The sequence below is a fragment of the Chinchilla lanigera genome, unplaced genomic scaffold, assembly GCF_000276665.1.
Source record: "Chinchilla lanigera isolate Chin_1 unplaced genomic scaffold, ChiLan1.0 scaffold00008, whole genome shotgun sequence".
Taxonomy (NCBI): Eukaryota; Metazoa; Chordata; class Mammalia; order Rodentia; family Chinchillidae; genus Chinchilla; species Chinchilla lanigera.
The window spans coordinates 4,359,453-4,383,677 of record NW_004955409.1 but is presented as its reverse complement, the minus strand read 5'-3'; the positions used below and the strand labels follow the sequence as shown (position 1 = coordinate 4,383,677).

The following is a 24,225-nucleotide window of genomic DNA, read 5'->3' as shown; positions in this document are numbered from 1 at the left end:
TCAAAAAAATCCCAGGCCCTTGTGACCAAACGATCTCACAATGGGTGTGTGAGCTCATTTGGGTCTCAGGGGACCAAGGAAAGTGATAATGTGTTTATCTCACAATCATCCACATCATCCGTTATGAACAGCCTTGTTTAATTTGAATTGAATTTGCAAAATTGGAATATCTCTATTCTTTCCCCTCCCTCACATATAGTTCCAATTGGTTCATTTTAGTCTTGACTCCAATCCTAAGAATTATAGACTTTTTTCCCCAGGCATACAAAAGACAGGAAAAAAAAAAACAAAAAACAAAAAAAAAACAGTGGACCAATGTAACAAATTTCCCCAGTGAGTGCCCAATCAAGAATAGACAAAATGTCAAATGACAATAGTGCAAAGACATTTACTGAAATTTTTCAAAACTGTTGCAGAAGGAAGCAAACACTGTGGAACTGATGACAGGTGAAACATTAGGCACAAGCAGCATGGTAAGGCTGGACGGGTTCCGAGAGGAGAAAGAAATACCTAGGAGCATTTACTGTAGTCAAAGCACTGCAGACGTATTATCCTTATTATATTATCTTCTATGCATGTTATCTCATTGGGTTCCATTCAGCAAAAATTCGCCCAGGCTTGGAGAGAGAGATAGAAAACCACCAGTCTCTCTTGAGAAATGTAATTCTGTTTGACCAATAATTCAATAAGAATCAGATTAAGGAACCCATAAAGTTAGAAGTTGATTTGTAGAAAACTAATAAGGTATGATAATTTACTTTTGTTTTCTGATAGAGAAATTTTCTTCCAAGGTTATAGTTTTATTTCCCTGTAGGACAATATTCAGGCTTAAACCTTCCTGAGCGATCTCATTTCATCAAAGTCTTCCCCACTGAGTACTGAGATTCCAGCTATTCATATTGTCTGCAAATCGCTGTTATTCTGATGATGAGTTCATGAAGCTTGATTCATATGTTCATGTGAGAATGAAGTTTTCAGTGATTCGAGAATCCATGCTTTGACGTCATCAGCCATATGAGGTAGGTAGTAGGTTCTCATTTCACAGACGAGGAAACTGAGTCTTGGAGAAGGCACATTACCTACCCAGCTTGCAGAGGTGAGAAGCAACAGAGCTGGGAGTGGAACACAAATTTTCCTAAAGTCCTTTCCAGGAACCACATTAGTGACTCACAAGTAGACTAAAAATTTGGGCTGGAACATTGCCAGAACATCAACCTCATGTACATAGGTTTATATGTTTGAATTATAAACATGACAGTTGTTATGAATGTGCTACACCTGAGTATTTAAATAGTAATTGAAGAGACTATTTATTGACTTGTTTCCATTTCAAGTTTTAAAAACTGGAAAGGTTGGGAGCATTTGCCCAGCGAGTATATGGAATACGCTCATTGAAGTGTGAAATCATAGAGAATATGGAATGCGCTCATTGAAGGCCGGGGATATAGCTCAGTGGCGCAAGCGCTTGCCTGGCAAGCGTGAGGTCATGAGTTCGATTCCTGGTACCAAAAAACAAACAAAAAGAAAGTATGAAATCACAATGCTTTGCTGACTCCATCCATGCTCTGGATGATGGTTAGCAAATTATTACTGAGTTTGATATAGAAGTCACTGAAACATATTTAGAATACTTACTCCAGAGCACTCTTTGATATTTTGTGGGCATGGCCATCCAGAACACAGTCTGAGAACTTTTGAATAAATCTGATCAAGTGACCCATTTACCCTGCTGTAAACATGTTTAGTCTACCTTACCCTTAGGTAGAAAAAAAGAATACAAGCAAGTCTATCTCCTTTTCAGCCTTGCAAGGGATTTGTGTCCCTGGTGGAACAGAAAGGTAGAAGTGAAGACTAGGGACGGATATGCGATGCTTTGTCTAAACACACCTTGGCATACACAGAACTTTGTCTTGGAAGCTGCTCTGGGAAAGAATGTCTGCTCTTCATGTAAACGGTTTATCTGTCAACAAGTGTGGCCCTCAGCTGGGATATACACCTTTGGAATGCACCCATTTATCCACCTGGGGATCCGTTCAGTATCCACACAGATGTACAAGGCTCTCTGCATAGAAAAGATCCCACATCGAGGTTGAGAAAAATCCGTACTTGAACTGCAAGGTTTTGGTCCATCAAACGGCAGACTGGACAGTGACCATCTGGCCCGGTTTCCTGCACAGCATGCCCTGACTTGACAGGCATTAGCAGCTCTGTGCCACAGAGTGAGGCTGAGTGAGCCCATCCGCCCCGCTCCTCAGCCCCGAGCAGCTGAAATCCAGCTCCAGCTGAAGTGAAAGATAAGTGTGGTTCAAATTCATCCTGACTCACAGTTTCACTGTTTTCTCCTGACTAAAGCTGCTCAATGTGTCTGTGGTTTTCTTACATAAATTTTCAAGCCAGCTAGTGCTATTATAAAGTGGCTTTTCCAACCCTGATGTTGGGGGTGGAGTTTTAGCTCGCATATTTTTTCCAGATGTGATAAGCTCTCCGTAGCCTTCTTGATGAGCGAAAGCGTAGCCAGATCTTCTTGAGCTTGACCTACGGGTCTGAGGCCTTTGCCTCCTTACAGGCTTTGCCTTTTTCTGAGCCTTCTGCCTCTGACGGATCTAGGGAGGAACAGAGCCAGAGTGAGATGATGCGTATCAAGAAACTATCGTGTGAACAAGAAACATTCAGGTAAATGTCATTATTGTCTCCACCCTGAATGTCTTCATTGCACAGAAGAATATGTGCAGGGGACAGAAGCCAGAGCCTCGTACATGCTCAGTACAGCACATGCTCATATAGAGAAAGATTTATAGCAATGCACCCCCCCAGACGTGATCAGTGTAATATTTTATAGTCCCATTCCCCTAAGATGGTGTATCTCGGTCTTGTAGAGATTCTCTGGGTCCACGGTTATCAGTACATGAAAGTGTAGGAAGTGAATGCCGGAAACTTTCAACGCTTGTGGTAGTGTATCATGAAACTTTCAGGGGTTTGATTTATTGGGGGATGTTTGTGGCCGTTTGAAGGGCCCCATTATCTGAGTGGGTTTCCAGCATTTCTTCCATTTCCCTGCAAAAGAGGAAAAGATCAGAGGCTCGGTGTGAACGACCTTGTTTTCTGATTTGGCAGATGGATTGGATTCTGGCTTTTGTGTCAGAAGAAAGTTGTTAAGCAGAGAATCATCATCAGACTGAACATAGGAGCAGTGAGCACTATCTTCCTTTCAGCCTGTCCATCATTTCCTGGCTTTGTAGCACCTCAGACGCAAAAAGAAAGAAGACAGACAGGGACTCTGAATCTCCAGAAAGGATATTTTTGTACGTCAGCTGCAGAACGTGAGGGATCCGGATGCTAGTAAAGTTCTCGACATCACTGGCCCGATCCCAAACCCCCACCGGTGTTTCCCCTGCCTGTGCCAGGCACGGCTCCACATGTGCGTCCCCTCTTTCCTCCTTTCTCTTCGTACCTGTCTTGACCTAACACCGTCCAGATTACTGTCCTCTTCCCATGAAATCCCAAAATCTCATCTCATTCCCAGCTGAGATACTTCCATAATCTGTTCTTCTATTTTCCTTCTACCTTGTATTTCCTGATCTATCCATCATGATGACATTCCCTTTTTCTCTGCTCAGAAGGTAACCTCTCCCCCATGTGTCTCAATCTGCTCTTGTATTTCTACAAACATTTACGCCTCTGCCTCACTCCTTTCTTCTCTCCCTCCTCCTGCACTTTTACTCATCCTCAAGTCAGTAGCTTTCCCTGCGGTGTGTCTTTCTCTTAGAGCAATTGTCCAAGCTAATTCCAGTGTGCTTCTTTTATAAAATGGCTTTTAGAAACACCCAACTAATACGTAATTTTTGACTCTGCACCCACCCTTGTTCCAGAAGCTTCTCTTAGTTGGCACACGGGACCTGTACCCGGAAGGTGTGGGAGGTTCCATCTGCTCTGATGTGATGCCATGCACCTATGGGTGCCGGCCTTCGGGAATCCCACTAGCCCATCCCTGGGCTTCCAGTCAGACAGAGGAGGAGGCTGATCCGAGAGCCAAGAACCAGCCTCTGAGCACTCCGTGTGCAGCACATACCTGGTCAGTCAAAGTTGGGTATAAATCCACCTTCAGAAACCTGAACGCCACCACTGGCATAACCGAGGCGACAGTTGTTAAGAGAATAACAAGCCAGACGCACTTCTGGGTCAAGGAATGCCATACATTTCCTATGATTAAAGAGAAATATACCCTGTGGTTATAAACAGGACGGATTTCTCAGGAGGCTCTGGGCTGGTAAGGTCTCATGAAATGACGATGTTTGGACTCCCTGGGAGAATAGGGGAGTCTTCCCCGGGTACTGCGTGGTGATGAGGAGAAGGCACACAGCAAGCTCGCCCTGGGGAAGGTTGAGGGCTGAACCGGCCTGAGCCGAGCAGGCTGGGCTCTAGATTCAGCCCAGCACCCCTCAGGAAGCACAACTCCCTCTTCCCACCTCAAGATCGCCGGGCTACAGCGTAGCCCTCGCAGCCAAACCTCGGTAAGCAGGGCTGCAGAACTCATCGAACCTGGTACCATCATATTCTGACAATGAACAATGTTCTGGCGCCGGGCACTCACCTCAGTAGCTCACCAACAGGCAGAACCTCAGACTCCTCCTTGCTGTCTGTGCTGTTGTCCTTTTAAGCACTCATGAGTTGCAAAAAAGGCTGAGTGGTACCACTAAGCCTAAAAGGCTACTATTAGCCCAGTAAAATGGGAGCCTTCTGGGAAGTAATTACTTCTAATTACATTATTTCCTATGGCAAAAATTCAGTCATTACTCACAGGTTTCATCAAGAGTTCTGGAATGAATTAAAGGAGGCCTGAGGTGCGACTGCATCTCTGAAAGGCACTATTTACCTCTGTGGATTCTTAAAATCATACTCTTACAACTCGCAATAAATGCGCTGAACGCAGGCATAATTTCAAATAATGGCCTGGTCAGCTGGCTGAAATAAAAAGGGAGCCTAATCTACTGCAGCGCCAACCTTTTAAATTCCAGGCAATGGCCCCAGAAAACCTGCCTTGAAGGTTATGAGCTACTTCAAGTTTCAAGGCAAGCGGGAGGGAGGGGGCTGGGTTTGTGTAAAGAGCACCCCCAACTGCAGGCCACCGATGGAGCCATGCAACACACAGGGCAACCAGGCAGCAAGACGCAAGTCCGAGACTTTCAACTTCCACCTCACACCCTTGGACATTTGTCTAAATAAGGCAGCAAGGGTCAGTGAGGGAGACAGACAGATCCCACGGGAAGACACCAACCCTACTTCTACCACCAAAATAAACTTTTGTTCTTGTCCATTTTCTAGGGATTTCTCATGATACCTCCAGCACCCTCGTTCCCTTTCCAAGTCTGCACACCACTGAAGTGGGCTTTGGCAGGAGGGCTTGGCTACTGGTTGGTATGTCTGCTTTTTCCAGCTTTGCTGAACAGACCCCACCTACCAAAGAGCAGCTGACTCCAGTTGCCTTCAGCTATGAGCAGAAATAAACTTGACTTAATAAATTAAAGGTCTTTTTGGGCTCCTTGAAGCTCAGAACCCCAGGCAAGAATGAGAAAAACAAGCTTCACTGTAAAACCACACTCCTGCATGCTGCTGGTTACTAAAGGAAAAATCTTTTTTTTTTTTCCTTAAACCCCATTGTTGATCTAACTTTTGTAAAGTCTCATTGGAGCTGTGTAATTAATTCCTGGAATGGCTTGCGCTTAGTGCTTAGCAGAGGAGGAGAGGTTCACACACAGACTACTTTCTCCAGCACAGGCATCCCAGGCCTGTTACACATGTTATGATGCTCTCTCAGAACTGCAGGTTTTCTAGTCAATGCAATGAGCTTTCCAATATATAAATATATATGTGTGTATATATGTGTGTGTGTGTATATATATATATATGTATGCTTAAAAATAGTTTGTCTTTCTTCCCTAACCAACTTATTCTGATTCATAACCAACATGTCTCTCCATGGTTGGAATCTTTGGTAAACAAAGTATTGACATTACATATTAAGTAAGAGTGGTCCCGTTTAAGGATTTCCAGATACACGCAGGGAAAGGCAAAAGTTGAAGAAAAATGTTCTTAAATTGTATGTGTGCATTTAAATAGAATTAGAATTTCAGGTACTTTGGCATAAATGGAAACATTCAAACTGATAGTTGGTTTGTCTGGCTGCTTTCTGCATGAATCCGTCTTCTAAGAATTGTTTTCTTTTTTTAAAGAATTGTTTTCTGAACTGAGTTACCCAAACAGAGGATGCAAATCCCAGTCTGCATGATTGAGGTCAAAAAGAATGTCAAGGTGTATGGCTCTTCTCTGGCTTTTTTGAGATAAACTGAAAAAATCACTGTCCCTATTTAACCTGAACACACAAAAGCACTCAAAGCTTCTGAAAAGCTGTATCAGTAACCTTCTTGTATAAATTGCAGTGGCCTCCCCGGGATCACTTCAAAACGTGGACTGCGATGCTAGTATGCTCTGTGCCTCTTCCAGGTGTGTGTACTCTTGGAATAATAACAGAATCTTGGAGTTTAAGGGCTTCTAAGGGGATCTTTGCTACCCTGCTGATGTTCACTCCTTCTGCAATGTCCCAACCGGTAATCAGGACACATTTGTTTGAATAACATTAACCACCATCATCACAGTCAACATTTATGGAAAATGTAGCCCGGACCTTGATACACGCTAAGTATTTCATATATGTTGTATATATAATCCCCATAACTTTGCTATGACAATAAGAACTATTCATAGCTCCAGTCTACACATGAAGACATGAATGGTGAGAAGACGTTTGCCCAAGGTCACACTGCTTGCTGAGTGGTGGGGCCAGCTTTAAAAACTTGGCAAACTACAGAGCCTAATCTCCAGGCCATTGATAGACCAATGTCCAGCAGTTTGTTCAGGCTACTGAGACTCTATCACAATGAGTCTTGTACATCTGGCAGGGACAGCAGACACTGATCTTTCAGAACTCCTGTAAGTCTGGAAGTGTTCAGAGGCCTGGTTCAATCAGTTCCTGGAGAAAGGATCATTGGTCATTTCCAGCCCCACCCAAACCCCAAAAATATGTTAAAAAGACAAATGAACGACAGCATAAAACACAAGACAGCAGAACTCACCAACAAATGGGAACTGGTTTGGGAACATTCCAAAAATGTCACTACTGTGCGTTGTAAATAAAATGCAGAAGTAAGTAGCAATGCTGCCCCAGATGAAGACATGGTTAATGACAGTCCAGTAACTGGTGTCCAAGGCTATCTGTCAATAAAATCAAATGCAAAGAGAGATCTTTGAGGTTTAAAAGAGCATCATCTTATTGCGTGATCTCTCCCCAGTACTGGTCTACTACAAGAAGACTACAACTGTTCGGCAGCCAGGCCAACCACAGGCACCTCTGTTCTCTACACATACACAGAAGACTGACTGCTAATTTGACATTTCTGTTAGAAAACTGACTTTAGAATTTATGTGCATAGGCACCATCTATGCCAAGTGTGGAAATCAGTATCCAGAGATAAAATATTGAGATTTTCTTACATGAGAAGTAAGAAAACAAGAGAGTTTTATAATTTTAAAGTCACTTTCTGAGTTGTTCTCAAACTTGTCTATTGGGAAAAAATTTCTTTCTGTACTGAGCAAGTGTGACATTTTATAATCTGTACATAAATTTTCACATGACCATTTTAACACATGCATAATCTTTTTACATAAACATTCCAATTCATTTTGATGATCCTTCCCTTGAATTGGACTCAAATCATAACAAAGGAAAATCCTTAATCCTCTTTTGGCATAAAATTCAGAAATTGAAACTCCAGGTGACCTGGGAGTGTGTGCAAGCCACATCTCCCTTCCAGTAATGTGTTATGGCAGCTGAACGGAAAGAAGAGTGGGGTGCCACTGCAGAATCAAGGAAACTACTGGCAAACATAAATCCTTGGATTCTCCAGAGGAGAAAAGGTACATGCTGGTGCCATTGTTTGCATCTCAGAGGTCACAAGTGGTTCAAGTCCAAGCGAAGGTTTGCATTTCTAGTAGAGTCCAGAGTAGGACCAGAGATTTCTTGTTTGCCTGATGGGACCCTACCTGCAGAGTGAATACAAGCCTCACAACATGTGGAGGCATGCATCCCCTTCCCACTTGCAGCTGACTGCCTTTTAAAATGTTACCCTGTGAGAAGGATGCTGGCAGCCTTCAGGGTGAACTGCACTGGTCATAAAAGGATGGCTTTTTCTCTCCTCAGGAGCCTTGAAGCCAGAGCCCTTCTATCTGTGCCTTGGTGAAGAAATACTCGCTTTCCATTTAGTTCACTTGGCTACCAAATCTTAGACCAACATCTCCAACTCTGTCTCCTACAACCTGTCAGTTCGTCATCTTCAAGAGATAGCAATACCCTGGTCTGATTGGGTAAGAGAAGGCAAAGTAAAACCATAACCCATGTAAAAGGACTCGGGTATAAAAACCAGAACAGGTGGTTCCTATGAAATAAAACAAAGAGAAGAGGCAGACAAGCAATAAAATAACAACAAAGTGTAATAAGACCCCCTAAGGAGATGCAAGAATAAACAATTTGGAAGGAAAAAAACACTGAATTTAAAAATTTAATGAGAAATCAAGTAGAATAGTCACTGACAAGAACTGAATTAATATTTGGAACAAATTAATGGAAATAGTATCTCATACTGAGGAATAAAGACCTGAGAAATGAAAACCATTTTCAAATCCATAGATGTCAAAGCTATGGTCCTAATATGCAATTAATACCAGAGAGAGAAAAGGGAATAACTAGAAAACCGAATCAAAGAAATGACAGAAGAAAACTGTGATAACAAATAGCGTAGATTTTCAGATTGAGAGGGCCTTCTAAATTCTAGGCAAATTAATGAAAAAAAAAGGATACATTTTATTGACCCTTGTGAAGTCTGAGGAAAAGAAGCCTCTAGACGGAAAGGGTATTACTTATAAAGGAAAGAAAATAACATCAGTCTGCTATAGTGAAATTGATATATAATGAAACAAGAAAGTTCCTTAACAAAAAGGCTCATATTAAAGATCTTATGCCCATCCAATATATTGTGTAAATGCCAAGACAAAGAAAGAAAGATTTGAGCTCAAAAATCATAGCATCTAAATACCCTTTCTAAGCAAATTACTCAAGGATGTTACTGCAAACCAAAATAAAAACTAAATTACAATAATGACTTCAAAATACTGTAGTGTAAAACCACAGAAAAATAGTGGTGAGCAAAGATTCTTGTAAGTTTATAGTAAGCATGGAGTGAGTAATATTGTGAGTATGAGCAGCAGTATTAACATGGGAGGAATTTTAGAACAGTCAGAACATGTTAACAAAGCATTTAATAACAGCCTGGAACGAAAAATTCAAAATTATTAACATGCAAGAGTTGAGGGTAAGAGTAAGGACAAGGAGAAAGAAGTAAAATTAAAACATTTATAAAATGTTTAATTGAATGTGGATGAGGAAATGTTTTGGTCTTTTTTTTTTGAGGAAATGTTTAGAACAGGATACTGAAACATTTGATAAAAGATATACTATATAATTTTAGTATATCAATATAGATAATAGCTTTAATTGACTATGAAAATAGGTAAAAAAAATCCCTAGTAAAATAGGAATATAATAGTAAAACTTGTAAATTATTCATAGGGAATAAGACACTTTAAAACCTCAATTAATGCATCCAAACATAAAAAAGGGAGATTAAAAATAATTAAAGGCAATCATAAAATAATATTTAAAATGCAAAATAAAATGCAAGTAATTATAATAAAAATGAGAAGCTTAAATTCCTCTATCAAAAAAGAAAAACTATAGAATGAGACAAAAAAGAGAACTGAAGTGATTGCCTCAGATATTTTATCAGACAAATGGAAACTAAATGAAGCAACACTAATATTTAAAAAGAAATTTAAATAAAAATGTATTTTATTCAAAAAAGATAAACTTTTAAAAAATAACAATCCAGAGCTATTATGTGACAAGTAATACAGGCTTGCATTACATGAGGTAAAATCTCCTTGAAATATAAAAACCTAATAAAAATTATAACTACAGTAGCACACATTAATTCACTTTTCTCAGTTTTTGGACAAGCGTAAGATGAAGGTGATGGTTCTTTTGGAGGACTGGGGCTCACCCAAGCCCCTATATGATCACAGCCAATTATGGGAAGTGGTAAGTGTCTCACTATGACAGTGCAGCCACTGAGTTGGGTGTGGTTGTTAAGTTTAACTATATCAACTTGATTAGCTTAAGAGCCACTCAGAGGATGAGTAAAGCACACTTCTGGGTGTGGGTGGGTAGGTCATGAAGACCTGACCTTGGGTCCCATATCTGGTTCCTCTCCCTTTCCTCTCCAGTGCAGATCCTCTGCTCTGCTTCCCAGCTGCCATGAATTTAGCATCTTTGTTCCAACATGTCCTTCCACTACGTTTCTGCCTTCAAGCCACCTGACAATGGACTGAGTCACCTTAAAGTGCGAGCCAAATTAAACTCCTCTCCTTTAAATTATGGATGTTGGGCATTGTGTCCCAGTAACAGGAAAGCTAACACAGAAAACTGGTACCAGAGGAGTGGGGTCACTAGTGCGAATGTACCCAATCATGTGGTTTAGAAGCCTTTGGAAATAGTTTGCAGGAGGATCTTGGAAATGTTTGGAGACATGAGGTAGAGAAGTTTAAAATGGTGTGGGCTGAGTTTGATAGGTGGTTCTGGTCAGAGCTCAGAAGACCAGAATGTTTACAGAAATGTGAATAGTAAAGGCCAGTCCCACTCGGGAGCAGGGGCTCCACTGGCAATTTGGTTAGAGATCATGTGTGTTACCCTCCAACAACAACAAAAAAATTGTCTACATTGACTCATGTCCAGAGACTGAGATTAAGGGAGGTGGGTTGATTGATTTGGTAGAACAAATCTCAAGACAGCCCAACATTTGGGCTACTGCTGGCTTCTTTTAGCCAGATTTATAGAGAGAATTGGGAGCAAAAACCAGAGCAGAAATTTTTATTTTTTTATTTTATTGTTATTTTTTTGTCTTTTTGAGACAGGGTCTCACTACGCAGTTCAAGCTGGCCTTGAGCTCACTTTGTAGCCCAGGCTGGTCTTGCACTCGCAACGATCCTCCTGCCTCAGCCTCCCAAGTGCTGGGATTACAGGCATGCACCACCATGCCTGGCCTCAGAGAGGAAATTTTTGAAAAAATTAAATTTTGGTACAAAAGGAGCCACATATAAAGTTGGAGCTAAAGGATGTATGACTGCAGAAAAGATTAACACCATAAAAAAAAGAAATTTGTACATAGATAAGAAGAAATGTTTTAAAGGCATCTCAGAATCATAGCCTCAACAGTGCAAAAGTGTAAACCCTTCATTTGAGATAAGACCCTGGCCCCCTTGGTGGAGAAAGGTGAGCTAGAGAATTGGTTGCCCAGGATTCATTTCACTATGCTCAACCATCCAGGCACTTAGGGGCTGCTGAAGCCATGGTCCAAGGGGGCCTAGCTATTGCATGTGTTCTCAGCGATACCATCTTCTACATGATGGTGATGTTCAGGCATGCAGAATGAAAACGTTGTGGGGTTCAGAGGCTGCCTCTCAGATTTTAAAGGAAGGCGTAGGAGGCCAGGCAATGTACTACTGAGAGACAGGTGCATGAAGCTGTAGGAATTAAACAAAAGGTGGATGAAGATCTAAGGAAGATGGAGATGCCAGGAATGTGATGCCTCTGCAGAGGCAAGCTGCAAGCAGTAAGTAGAGCCAGTGCAAGAGAGAGGGTATGTGGGCTGCCACCAGCAAAGCTATAGGTGTGGGGCTACCCCTGCTCTCTTATCTCACATCTTACCACTATGTGTCCCGGATGCCAGATATGAAGGTATAGGACTTGCTCTGCTGTGTTTCAGTCTAGGCTTGGTCCTAATATTTTCTTTCCTCCATTTGGAATGGGAATATTTACCATGTGCCATTACATCTTAGGGTTATGTAATTTCTAATTTATTTTTACAGAGGTTCACAGCTAAGAGTTTGCCTTCAGTCTCAGAAGAGGCTTTGACTTGGTTTTTGAAAAATACTGGAACTGTTGAGGCTTTGGGGAAGGGGTTATCTTGTCCTTGGTTGTACACAGGATAGTTGCAACAGGTTTTGTGAAACTGTTCATTTGTTATTGTGTTTATTTGAAGACTAAGTGTTGTTTAAGGAGATATGTTTGGCTGTCAAGCCAAACAAAGGGTGGTGTGTGGTAGATAAGCTTAATTGTGTCAGGTGATTGGCTTGGGAGACACTAAGGAGATTAGTAGGGCACATTTCTGGGTGTATCTTCATGGGTCACATAAACGTGACCTTGAGTACTATAACTGGCCCTGTGCCCTTTCTCTTTGATGCTATTCCTCTGCTCTGCTTCCCAGCTGCCATGAACTAAACAGCTTTGCTCCATCACACCCTTCTGCCAAGATGTTTCTGTCTTAGAATCAGCTGTGAACTGAATTCGCTGAAAAGTGAACACCTCTCCTCCTTTTTAACTTGTGAAATTGAGTATTGTGTCCCACAAACAGTAAACTAATGCACTAGGTTTTTCTCCTGGTAGCATTACATACAGCTGTGGCTCTCCCTGGATCACTGGCCCTCCTGAAGACTCTGGAGCTACCTAATAGCTTTTGATACAGTATCTTGCCATAAACCAAAGAAATATCTGTCATTTGTAATGACTATCTTTTTCAGAAAGCAATATAATAATAAGTACAAAAACTTAAAATTTATGTACTCTTTAACCTGTAAGTAAAACCTACAAAATATTCTTCATTCAGCAGATTGGTAAAAATTCAGGATTCTGTACCCAGAAGTCTCATTTCTAGGAATTTATCTGATAGCACATAAAACATATATACTAGTAAGTGCACTGTAGCATTGCTTTGATGACAAAAAATAGAGGCATTCTGAATGTGTATCTAGAAAGAACTGGTAAATAAATTATTGTATATGCATATTATGAAATTCTGTAAAGCTGCTAAAATGATTAAGATAGGTCTGAATGTGTTGATTTGGAAAGCTGTCTAGAATATCTAGTTAAGTGAAAAAAGCATATTACAGAATAATATGCATAATTATGATGCCCTTTTGTTAAGAGTGAATGTATGTGCCAAGGCAAAGAAAAACATGGAAAGACATAAATTATGGTAATTATAATAGTAGTTTAAAAAGGGGAATGAAAGAAAAATAGTTCATTTTATTTCAAATATTTCCATAGTTTTTAAAATGTTAAAGGTCCATTTTGTAATTCAAATGACTGAAAAATTGGTGTTAAGAAAGAAAATAAGAGACTACTAGAATTTGGCCTGTACTATCAGCAGGACCTAAGATTTATAACTGTAATTACAGACCACGGAAATTTCACGGGAGTTGTTACTACAATGACAAGCCAAGCTTAGACAGCGAGGAAAGGATATTAATGCTGCTGTCAAAATGAGCTTATTCACAGAATTCCTGAAAGTTATTATTCCATATATTAAAGACAGCAGTTTTTTACTGAAGCCAAAATTGCTGAGTTTCAGTGGTTACACTCATTACACAGTGACTTCTGAGAAGTCTATGGTAAAATAGACATTTTTAGGGTTTTCTGAAATAAAAATAAGTAGTGATCTTCCTCAAAGAGTGATACTAAAATGGCAGGAACTACAGACCCATATATTCCTCAGACTGAAATTCTGACATTGAAAAGAGAGCTGCGTATTTGTCATCTTTGAATAAAGTTTGTTTTCCATGTGATTCAAGGATACTGACATCCCAGGTATTCCCTCACAAGTGATGAGACCAGGGCACACCCTGGTGTTACGAGGCTGTTGGGGAGACCCACAGCTCTTACTTATGATTATAAAGAAGAGAGGTCCACACGGCATTGAAGCAGTGAAATTGAACTCAGGAGATCTGTGTTCAGTTCCTGGCCTACCACATTTGGTATGCCTGGGGATAACTTACCCTTCTTGCCATGTCCATTTTCTCATCTGTATGTGTAGTAAGCACATATCTATTTCACAGGACCACTAAGAGGATTAAATGAGATAATTAGATTATCTCAGTGTCTGGCACAGTATCTGGTATCTTTTTTTATGCTCAGTGTAAGCTTTGCTCGCACATCTCTGGAAATCTGCATCTTAACCAGTTCCACTCTAGAATAGAAGCCTGTATCCTAGACAGAGCTGGAACCAGATAGACCTGGTTTCTGGTCCTGGCTCTGGGATGTACTGTGTGACCTCAGGTAAGTCACCTAAGATCCCTGAGTTTCACCTGTGAAAGGGAACCCTAATGCCTACTACACTGTGGCATAACGTCATTGTGTGGTGGTATAGACCTTTGGAGGCCGCCCTCAAGAACAGGTCTACATTGGTCTTCCAGGGAGAGACAGGAATGTGAGTAGGCCAGCAGGAATAGTCGGTACCTCAACCCAGTTCTACTCACTTCCTGTGCTTAGTCTCTTCTTTTATTTCAAAGAGAGTAGTAAAAAAAAAAAAAAAGGAACAATAGAAAATTACAAACAAAACAAAGCAAGGCCATTAAAAATGATGTGGAGTTTCAAACCAGATGATAGGGATTAACAGGGGTTGTTATATTACATATGGTTATCTCCAACAAAGTTGCTCATTTTACCAGATGTAAGACTAGAAGACTGATCAAACCATTAAATAGAATAAGAAAGTAATAATTTAAAAAAACATTAGAGACAATACAGAGTTTCACTAGATGGGATGGAATTCACCAATGGTTGCTATATTGCATATTGTTGTCTTCACATAAGTTGCTTAGATTACCAGATATAACCAGGCAAAACTGGTCAAAATATATTAAAAATTTAAGCATTAATTGTTCCTTACAATAAACCCACAGACATCAAAAGTACAATTATCCCAGCTATCCTTCTATACACACACATATATATATGTATATATTGCCTCAGTATTTTCTTTCTTTTTCTCCTTTCCCTTATCCCAGTTGTTCCCTCCTTTGCACAATTTATTTCCCTTTCATATTATCTATTGTGCATTTTGGGTTTTATTTACTCTTTAACATTCTTACACTAGGGAGACAATATGATGTTTACACATGTGGGTCCTATTTATTTCACTTATGAGTATGGTCTCTAGTTGCATCCATTTACCTATAAAAGCCTTTAGTTTATCTTTTTATAGCTGAGTAGCCATTCCTTAGTTGATGGGCACTTGGGCTGTTCACTATGCACTCAACTAAAGTTGAAATGGATCAAAGATCTAAATATTAAAACAGAAACACTAAATCTACTGGAAGAGAAAGTAGGTAAAAATCTCAAAGACATAGGAGTAGGCAGCGAGTTTACAAACAAAAACCAAACTGCGTGGGAAATACTTCAAAGAATCAACAACTGGGATCTCATCTTATTGAGAAGTTTTTGCACATCAAAGGAAATCACCAACAGAGTAAAAAGAAAACCCATGAATTGGGAAAAAATTTTAGTTAACTACCCCATAGACAAAGGATTTCTATCTAGAATATATAAAGAATTTTAAAAAATCAAGCCCCCAAAATTCAAAGACCCAGTCTAAAAATGGGCATCTGAGATGAATATGCACTTCTCAGATGCAAAAATACTAATGATAAATAAATATATGAAAAAATGTTCAACATTATTATTCATTCAAAAAATGCAATTTAAAGCAACACTGAGATTCCATCTCACCCCAGAAAGAATGGCTATCATTAAGAAATCAACCAATGACAAATGCTGGAGAGGCTGTGGGGAAAAAGGAACCCTTCTCCACTGCTGGTGGGAGTGTAAATTGGTGAAACCACTGTGGAAATCAGTGTGGAGATTCCTCACAAAACTAGGATTAGAAGTCCCACTTAACCCAGCTACTCCCCTTCTGGGTATTTTCCCAGAAGAATTAAAAACATCATACCACAGAGATATATGCACACCCATGTTTATAGCAGCACAATTTGTCATAGCTAAACCTTGTGCTTGGTCTTAACGGCTGTCCTTGGGTCTCTCTGCTCCTAATTTCATTTCACAAGGCCTCGCTCATGTCTGGCACTGTAGTTTAAATTGAGAGTACTGGAGACCCGGGCCCCAGTCTCACCCATCTGCTGCTGGGGCACATCTCTAGGTTACCCTCAGTCTCCTGGTGCTCAGAATTAAGGGTGATCTGGGGGGATGAGGGCGGGGGGAAATAAGGAGGGGAGAAATCCGTGGAATGAAGCTTGTGGCCAAGACAGAGAGGCCTTTGAGCCTGTAACACAGCCATAGAGCTCTGAGACCCAGCACCTCCCCTTTTGAGGTACACAGCTGCAAGGAGGCGTCATAGCAATGCTGATGCTGACAGCGTGGCACTGCTTCCCACTCTACCTATGTACCCTCTGTCCCAGTGACAACCATGGGAGGGGAAATGCTGGCCCCGAATCTTAATGACAACCCTCACAAGTGCTTTCATTAAAGAACATTGACTTAGGAGCTCAAGCTCTTGGGTCCCAGAGCTAGTCCTGAAAAGCAATCACAGTCTGATCTTGGGCTCATCAGTTATTCTTTCTGGAACCCAGACTGTTATATCAGTATTTTAAATTTTTATTTTATTCACACATGTTTGCAGCACATCATGAATACATTCACTGTGAGTAGTGGGTACATGTACGTGACACATTTTATTTTTTTCACCTCCCCTTCCTTTCCTCCTTACCCTTTTCTCCGTCTCTTAGACCGCCTCCCATTTTCCAAAGCTCTACCTAGCTCTTTCCTATTGTCTATCTTTTATTTTGTTCTCTGATTTACTTGCATTTTGAGTCTCTCATGTAAAAGAAACCTTAACAAGTAATAAAAAAAAATTGGAAATGATGCAGAGCTTCACCATTCAAGATGGTAGGAGTTCAGCAACGGTTCTTGGGGCTGGGGATTTAGCTCAGCAGCACAACACCTGCCTGGCAAGCCCAAGGTCGTGAGTTCGATCCTGGTACAGGAAAAAAGCCCCCCCTCCAAAAAAATGGTTCTTATGAAACCAGATTATTTCTAAGCCTATGTGCCTGATCTATTTGATTTAACATTAGGAATTCAAGGTGCATCCATTTCATTTATTTAAAAATATATCTATTATGGTCTTAACATACAGCCACTAATTCTTTGATACTCCCTCACCCAAAGATGGAGCTTGATTTTTCTCCCCTCGAGTCTGAGTTGGGCTTGGTGACTCCTTTTTAAGAAACATGGAAAGGGAAGCACAGCTTGCAGGGGAGAATCCTGGGAAAGGACATCACAGCCAAGTGACCAAGATGAGAATCATCTACAAGTCATGTTAACATACCGTGCTCCCTAAGAGGATATGACACAAAGGGAACATCAGCTCTTTGTGATTCTTCCTCAAAAGCCGCAACCTCAGACTATCTGAGAAAACAACAGACACCCACACTGAGGAACATCCTACAAGATACCTGACCATTGCTCTTCAGAATTGTTCAGGCCGTGAAAGACAAAGAAAGACGGTAGAGCTGTCAGAGAGGGAATACCAAGGAGAATGACAGGTACATGCAATGCAGGGGCCTGGAATGAAAAAAGGTTAATAGAAAAGCTAGGAAAATCTGAACCAAGTCTGCAGTTCAGTTAGTAGTCTTGCACCAATGATAATTTCTTGGGTTTGATGAACGCACCATGGTTGTGCAAGATCTGAACATTAACGTCAGGCACTGTCTCATCAGTATCTACAACTGTCCTGTAAAACTCTCTTACTTCAAAGAAAAACCATTTGTAAAGCTTATTCCTATTTAAATAGCAAATTTTATGAATATTTTCCAACACACATTAATTATTTCCCAGGCAGCAAAAGGTCATCAATTCAACATTGTAAAATAATTCAAAGTAATTGCTCTAAACCCACAAAGGACTATTGAAAAGGGTTTTTACTTCAGCTGAAAATAATCTATTTGGAAGGCTATTTGGCAATGTGTAAAAACAATCTTAAGCTTTCTTATACCCTTGGACCTAGAATTCTCACTTTAAGAATATATCCTTAGGGAATAATTAGAGAATACTATTGAGAAGTATGTATTAAAAGCCTGCCATTGTGTTATTTTCCGTAGTTATCTAACCACGGCATGGGTGGATAAATTATGGCACAAGCATATGCTGGACGAGCCTCCCCACAGTGCTCTGCGGTTGAAGGCCTCCAAAATCCCTGTTCCACGCCCTGTCCACCCTTCTACCTGACTCAACACAGGGGGACTCTGCTGCTCAGACTGGCTGGGAACCCAGTGTGGGCACACTGGAAAACTGCAAACATAAAGTTATATTGTAAACCTCAGGTACAAGTCCCAGGGGTTTGACATGCCCAGAAGAAGCCTCCTTTTCTGATAGAATCAACAGAAGGCAAACGTCCTTGAAATGTCTCCCTCATTTCTTCAGTACTCAAGGCACGTCCTTGTGTGTCTGTTCTACAGCAATTGATGTGCTGGGCACAGACACATGGAGAGAACAAAACAGGCATCAGCTCTGCTTCCTGTGGCTTCCAAGGAGAAGACAGAGACATCACACAAGGGAACAGGACACACGTCCAAGTGGAGGCGACTGCTATGAGGCAAACAAAGGGATGACTCGTGTCCCACCAGAGAGAATAACGGGCCTGGTTTCAATGGGAGTCTCAGGGAGGCCTCCCTGAAAAGGCCTGAATCTGAGGGACGCAGCGGGGAGAATGTTCCAGGAGGAGAGGAGGAAAGGCGTAGGACAGGGAGAGACTGGTGGAGCTGGGGCTGACAGAAGCCAGCATGGCTTGGGTATAGGGAGTGAGGTGATCTGGCCAGGTCAAGGCCCACTGCCCTAGGGAGTCAGAAGCCAAAAAGCGACTCTCAGAGAGACAAATGGCCACTGAGAGCTGAACCGAGTAGACGTGGACACCACCACAGGAAACTGCCTGAGTCAGGGGAAAGCTGGTGCTTCGAGTCCCCAGATACCCCTCTGAACAGAGCGGTATCCTCCTCATGCAACTTCAGTAATCAAGGGTAAGAAATTTGCGATAACTTATTTTAACAACTCCAAATGTTTTGTGTTGTGACTAAGCAATGTTTTTTAACATAGGATTGTTTCTGTGGTCTCTTGATTGTGAAAAAGGAGACATGTAACCGTGGCATCCAACTGCAGGAGAAACTATGTGCTTTGTGGGGAAAATATAAATATAAACTTAATATAAAAACACAGCATGGCACTGCTGGGATAGCATATAAGAAAATAATGTATGGGTAAGCAAAAGGAAACAGAAAAAGACACACTAGCCTTTTTTTTTTCAAAAGATAAAGTCATCCAAAATGTGTAGCACTAATTGGAAAGATGAGTTTCACTAAAAGCATTTAATGCCTGTCATATGGCAGATCTCTTATGAATGTCCCAGGTAATTTATTACCTTTACTTATCTAGCAGATAATGTGAAGGCCATTTGAGGAATGTTTTCCATTTGCTTTTTCCTTCAGATTGGCCTCTTATCTCAGTTATGGCCTTTCAAATCATCTCTAAGAGCACCAAGGAATGGGCCTGATATGAGTAGAGGTGAATAAGCTGAACCGCTAAAAGACACCCATAACTGCCCTCCCTTCCCTGGGAAGAGAATCCAGAGAACTGGAAACATACCCTTCATGACAAAGAGGAGATCGCTTGATTCTTAGCAATGTTCTCCGTAAGCAAAAGGTAACAAAATAAAACAAAGGTTATCTTATTTGCTGTCTCCATCCAGAGCCACAAATATCAATAGATCAGAAGTGTTTGTGAGCCCTAACTCAGAGTGGAGGGGTGCTGACCACCACCGGCATTACAACAAAAACGCAGCTCACGATACCCCTGAAAGGAAGTTATGGAGCATCACAAACCATCTCCACCAGAATGGGCTTCCTACATCTGAGATTTGGATGTGCCACAGATAGAACAGTACACCTCTTGAGTAATTCCACTGCCAAATAAATTTCAGCTCTCACTTAAAACCTGGAAGCTATGAAGTCTTAAAGATATCATGGGAAGATTCTCTTTCTGTTATCGTTGGAACACTCTTCTTCCTCAAACACAAGAAGGACGTAGTAGTAGAACCATGTCTCTTTACATGCCATGCCCAAACCAAAGAAGTGATTCATTATGAGGTTTCCACAAAAGTGAAAGTTATAGACACCTATTTCTAATCCTCCACATCTGGTAATTTGTATTAGAGTTTCCTGCTTTCATCTCAAAATGTGTAACTAAAAAGAAAAAAAACAAAAAAAAACCCAGTATTCTTTTAGGATTATTTTCCTTCCAACAAGTAGACAAAATCAGCCAACAACAAACTGGAATCCTGAAAGCTGAACAGCCAGTCACACGGTGCTTGGGAACAGGGTTACCTGCGCACTGACCACAAAGACCAGAGAAGTGGCCATGGTAACGGCGAAGGACTGGTAGTCAGCCACATGCTGTCCGTCTTCTCCAGCTGCACTGTAAAAGGCCCCGTAGGGGATGAAGAAAAGGGCTAATGAGGTGTAGATTCCATGCGCCATGCAGATGAAGAATTTATGCTTGTTAAAAAGTAGGTTCAGCTGCCCAGGTTCATAGAGCTGGGGACAGTCCATGCTGTTCTGGTCACTCACATCCTGTAAACAGAGTGTAATTTCAGTGGGGGTGGGGCAGAGTGGAGGACAGCCAGAGAGGCCCTGTATTCCTTGTGTCCAGAAATAGCAAATGCCTTTTAAGCATGCCCGAATATGCACTGGGCCAGAACAAGACATTATCTTGTTTTCTTTCCTGCAACAGCCCAGAAGATAATAAAATGATCTCTATTGTACAGGGAAGGAACTTGAATCTCCAAAAGAAATTCATGAGAGGTCACACAGATCTTAAGGAGCAGACACTGAACTTGACTTGACTTGAACCCAGATACTTGGATTGAAATCAAAGTTTCTTTTCTGCACTCCCCTGCAGTCAGCCACGGCTGCAGACTCCTCAGGAGTTTCCAAAATTCCAGGACACCTGTGTAGCCAGGGGACCGCAGGGGATTGCCCACGTGGTGAGGGGTAATGGCCAGCAGGGGGCAGCAGAGCTGTGGAGGCAAAACTGCCACTCGGAACCTAAAGTGGGCTGAAGCCTAAGGGTTAGGACCTGAGTGTTTCATCCAGAGAGCATTCAACAGCGGGTACCAAGGATTCAGGACAAGGAAACTCGGATGCTTGGCACCAACCACGTCCTGAAAAACCCAGCGCGATGCTTCTCAGTGTGCGGGTGACTCTCCTGAGGAGCAGATGATGACTCCACAGCCCAGCGAGCCCGAGACTGATTTCCAGCCAGCTCTAGAGTAACGCTGATCTCCACACTGTGAGACACAGCCAAGCACGCAGAACGAACCAGGAAGCAAGAATCCAGCCCTGGGAGCACCAGAGGGCTGTGGGTGGAGGAGAAGCAGCTAGAGGTGGTGAACCCGGTGTGCTGGTGGGGATGTGTAATCTAGTTCCACTTCCTCCTTATGAGATAGGCCAGGCCTCACCAAACCGGGCTTCCTGCAGAGTGCGGATGTGTTCTCTTCGGGAAATCCCGCTTTGAGACCCCATCAGGGCCCCTTGTCCCGGTCTGGTGACTGGCAGGGTTATGTGCACAGGCTTTGAAGCACGCAACCGCATAGCTTGAGTTGAAGTCTGGTAACAGGTTAGCCAGGGCCTAGTCTAAGACCTGTTATTTAACCACTTTGAGCCTCAGTTTCCCCATCTCCAGACACACAAACATAACACCAGCCTCCCAGAACCACTCCTGTGATTAAATGAGATGTAAAACACGCAGGAACCCTCGCCACACCCAAAGCAATAGCATATATGGGTAAAATAATAATAAATAAAATAATGATGGTAATAAGAACTGATAGCAAAGTAACAACGCAGGAACCCCAGTGCCAAGTGGCCTGGTTCTAGGTGGTTCAGTCACTTATCAGCCGCGTGACATGAGAAGAATGACTTGAACCTCCAGCACCTGACTCCTCGCAAAATGAACAAACTGATAGATGATCACCAAGTCCCTTCCAGCACAGGGTCCTGTGATCACATGACCAGCATAAGGGCCAAAACTGACCAAGCAGGAGAGGAGAGGAGCAGACATCCAACTTGATGGCAATAGGAGCTTTATTATATTTTTTTGAGTTGCACAATAACCATGTTTTCCCAGAAACTGCTTTATTTTTATTATTTGATTCCACCTTCTGGGAAGCTACAGAGCACCAGGAAAAGAAACACTTATAAACATGGGCACTTGGACGTGCATGTGCCTAATCCTTTACATCCAAGGTCTTTGGAAGTTCATCACTTTTGAACAATTCCCCCCAAATGTGCCTTTCACAAGCTGCCCTTCCTACACAGGCAAAGTGAGGCTTAGAACTGACTGCAAAGCCTGCAGCGCGGCAAGTGAGCCCAGTGAGCTCAGAACGTGAAGATCTGTATTTTGCAATTGGTGGCATTAGGCCAGAAAACGAGGCCTTGCAAATGGATCTAACAACAGCCGGGAGAAAATCTGGTCTCCTTAAAAATACTTCAAAACAACAAAAAGCCCACACTTCCAAAAATAATATGCTCTGATTGTGCCATAGCAACTGAACTGTGTAGCCGTCCACTTCCCCACAGGCAAAAGGAGGCACCTTCCAAGGCTCCTGGAGTGCCAGGGTACCATGTTTATGACTGACCCCCTCCTCTGTCTCTTCTCAAGTGGGTTCTCACAAGAAATCATGCTCCTCCTGTCCTGGCAGTGGAGGTTTGTGTGGTCCTCTCCTACTGTGACCCTGTAGGACAGCCCATTCTGGGGCTGTGCTGGCCAAGTGCCTCTCCACCTGGGCTAGATTTCTGGGCTGCAGCCTGGTTCCTTGGTTTCCTGTCTACACCGCATGGTCGTTCTTTACAAAGCCTCAGAGGCTATAGGAGCATCTCACGGGGTGTGAAGCAAAAGGCACAATACAGAGCAAAAAGGAGAAAGGCAAAAGGACAGTCACTGAAATTCAGACAAAGCTGGGTTAAAATAAAAGAGACTACTTCCTGCAGGACTTCTCAGAACCTTTATATCAATAACGCGAGATATGAATCTCTAAGAAGAGAGGAGTTGAAGTCTGGCCAAAGAACCCTTTAGGAGAAGCAGGGTCAGGGGACCTGCAAGGGTCTGCGACTCATGCAACCTCGTTTAAGATAGCTGCATTTCTAGAGCGCTTTCCAGGAATGTCTTCCACCAAGAAGCTGGAAGCAGCTGAAAGGTATGACAGAGACACTGTGCTATGAAGTAGAGAACACGTACCTGGTCAAAAATCCCCATGGCCAAAACTGGTAATGATGTGTAGACAATGTTGAAAAGAGTGATGAACCACTGGTCATACACAGTCTGAAAAGAAATAACATGTCCATGAGGAACGCGGTCCGTATTAGTAAGAACACTCCCTTTCAGGCTCTTGGGTTAACTAACCCGAGTCGCTGAAGAGTGGAAGTTAGCTCCTGGAGACAGACACACGCGCATTCTCCCTGAGGCTCTGCCTCTGCTCAGCTCCATGAGCTTTGTGGAACACTAGATCTCTCTACACTTCAGCACTTGGTGTCTGAGTGATCCCACTGTCTCCCCACAGAGTGGCAGAGGGACAAGATGAGATAATGTAGGTTAACACCTGCACACCGCTGCCACGGGAGAGACCTCAGACTCAATGGTGGCTTTCTACTCAGCTCTGTGCTTGGCAATGGCTTATCGTAAGTTCAGATATCTGACCTAAGTGACAAACAAAGGATCCACTAGAATCTGTGGAGGGAGAACAGCAACTAGCCTGTTATCCCTGCCTTGTGTTCCAATGGAGACGTTTTCTTGGGAGTGCTTTAAAGCAAGGTGAGAAGGAAACCAACCACTAGGTATAAGCAAGAAAGGCAAGAAAAATATCCCTTCACACCTGTGTAGAGTAAGTTACACAAGACATCCTTACATGAGCCTCACTGACGTCGAGGAGGCATGAGGAACAGACATTCTGTCCTCACTCCGTTGATGAGTACTGGAGATGTGAGAACAGGATCTTTCAGAGGTTCTCCCTGTAGTCATAGGTAAACATTAAAATTGAGGCCTCCAGCTCCAAAGCATCTCATTCATCCACTCTGATCTCACTGGCTATTCATTCATTCACCCAGTATTTATTGAGAAACCACTACATGCCAGGCCCTAGGTTCTAGGCAATGATGCTTCTAACA

General features: G+C 42.1%; 1 protein-coding gene across 10 annotated transcripts in view; it reads right to left on the bottom strand.

The window, feature by feature from the left end:
- Positions 1-368: 368 nt before the first annotated feature.
- Atp8b4 (ATPase, class I, type 8B, member 4) overlaps positions 369-24,225 on the bottom strand; it is a 235,200-nt gene continuing 211,343 nt past the window's right edge. For 8 of the 10 annotated variants that reach the window (XM_013510347.1, XM_013510349.1, XM_013510351.1 and 5 more), the window contains 5 exons: positions 23,300-23,383; positions 20,389-20,634; positions 7,131-7,269; positions 4,070-4,200; positions 369-2,603 (listed from right to left, as the gene is read on the bottom strand). In XM_013510347.1, the coding sequence (XP_013365801.1) occupies positions 2,322-2,603; positions 4,070-4,200; positions 7,131-7,269; positions 20,389-20,634; positions 23,300-23,383 (882 nt within the window). In that variant the 3' untranslated portion in view covers positions 369-2,321. The remainder of the gene's footprint in view (positions 2,604-4,069; positions 4,201-7,130; positions 7,270-20,388; positions 20,635-23,299; positions 23,384-24,225) is intronic. The other 2 variants (XM_013510353.1, XM_013510354.1) reach the window with 1 other exon arrangement.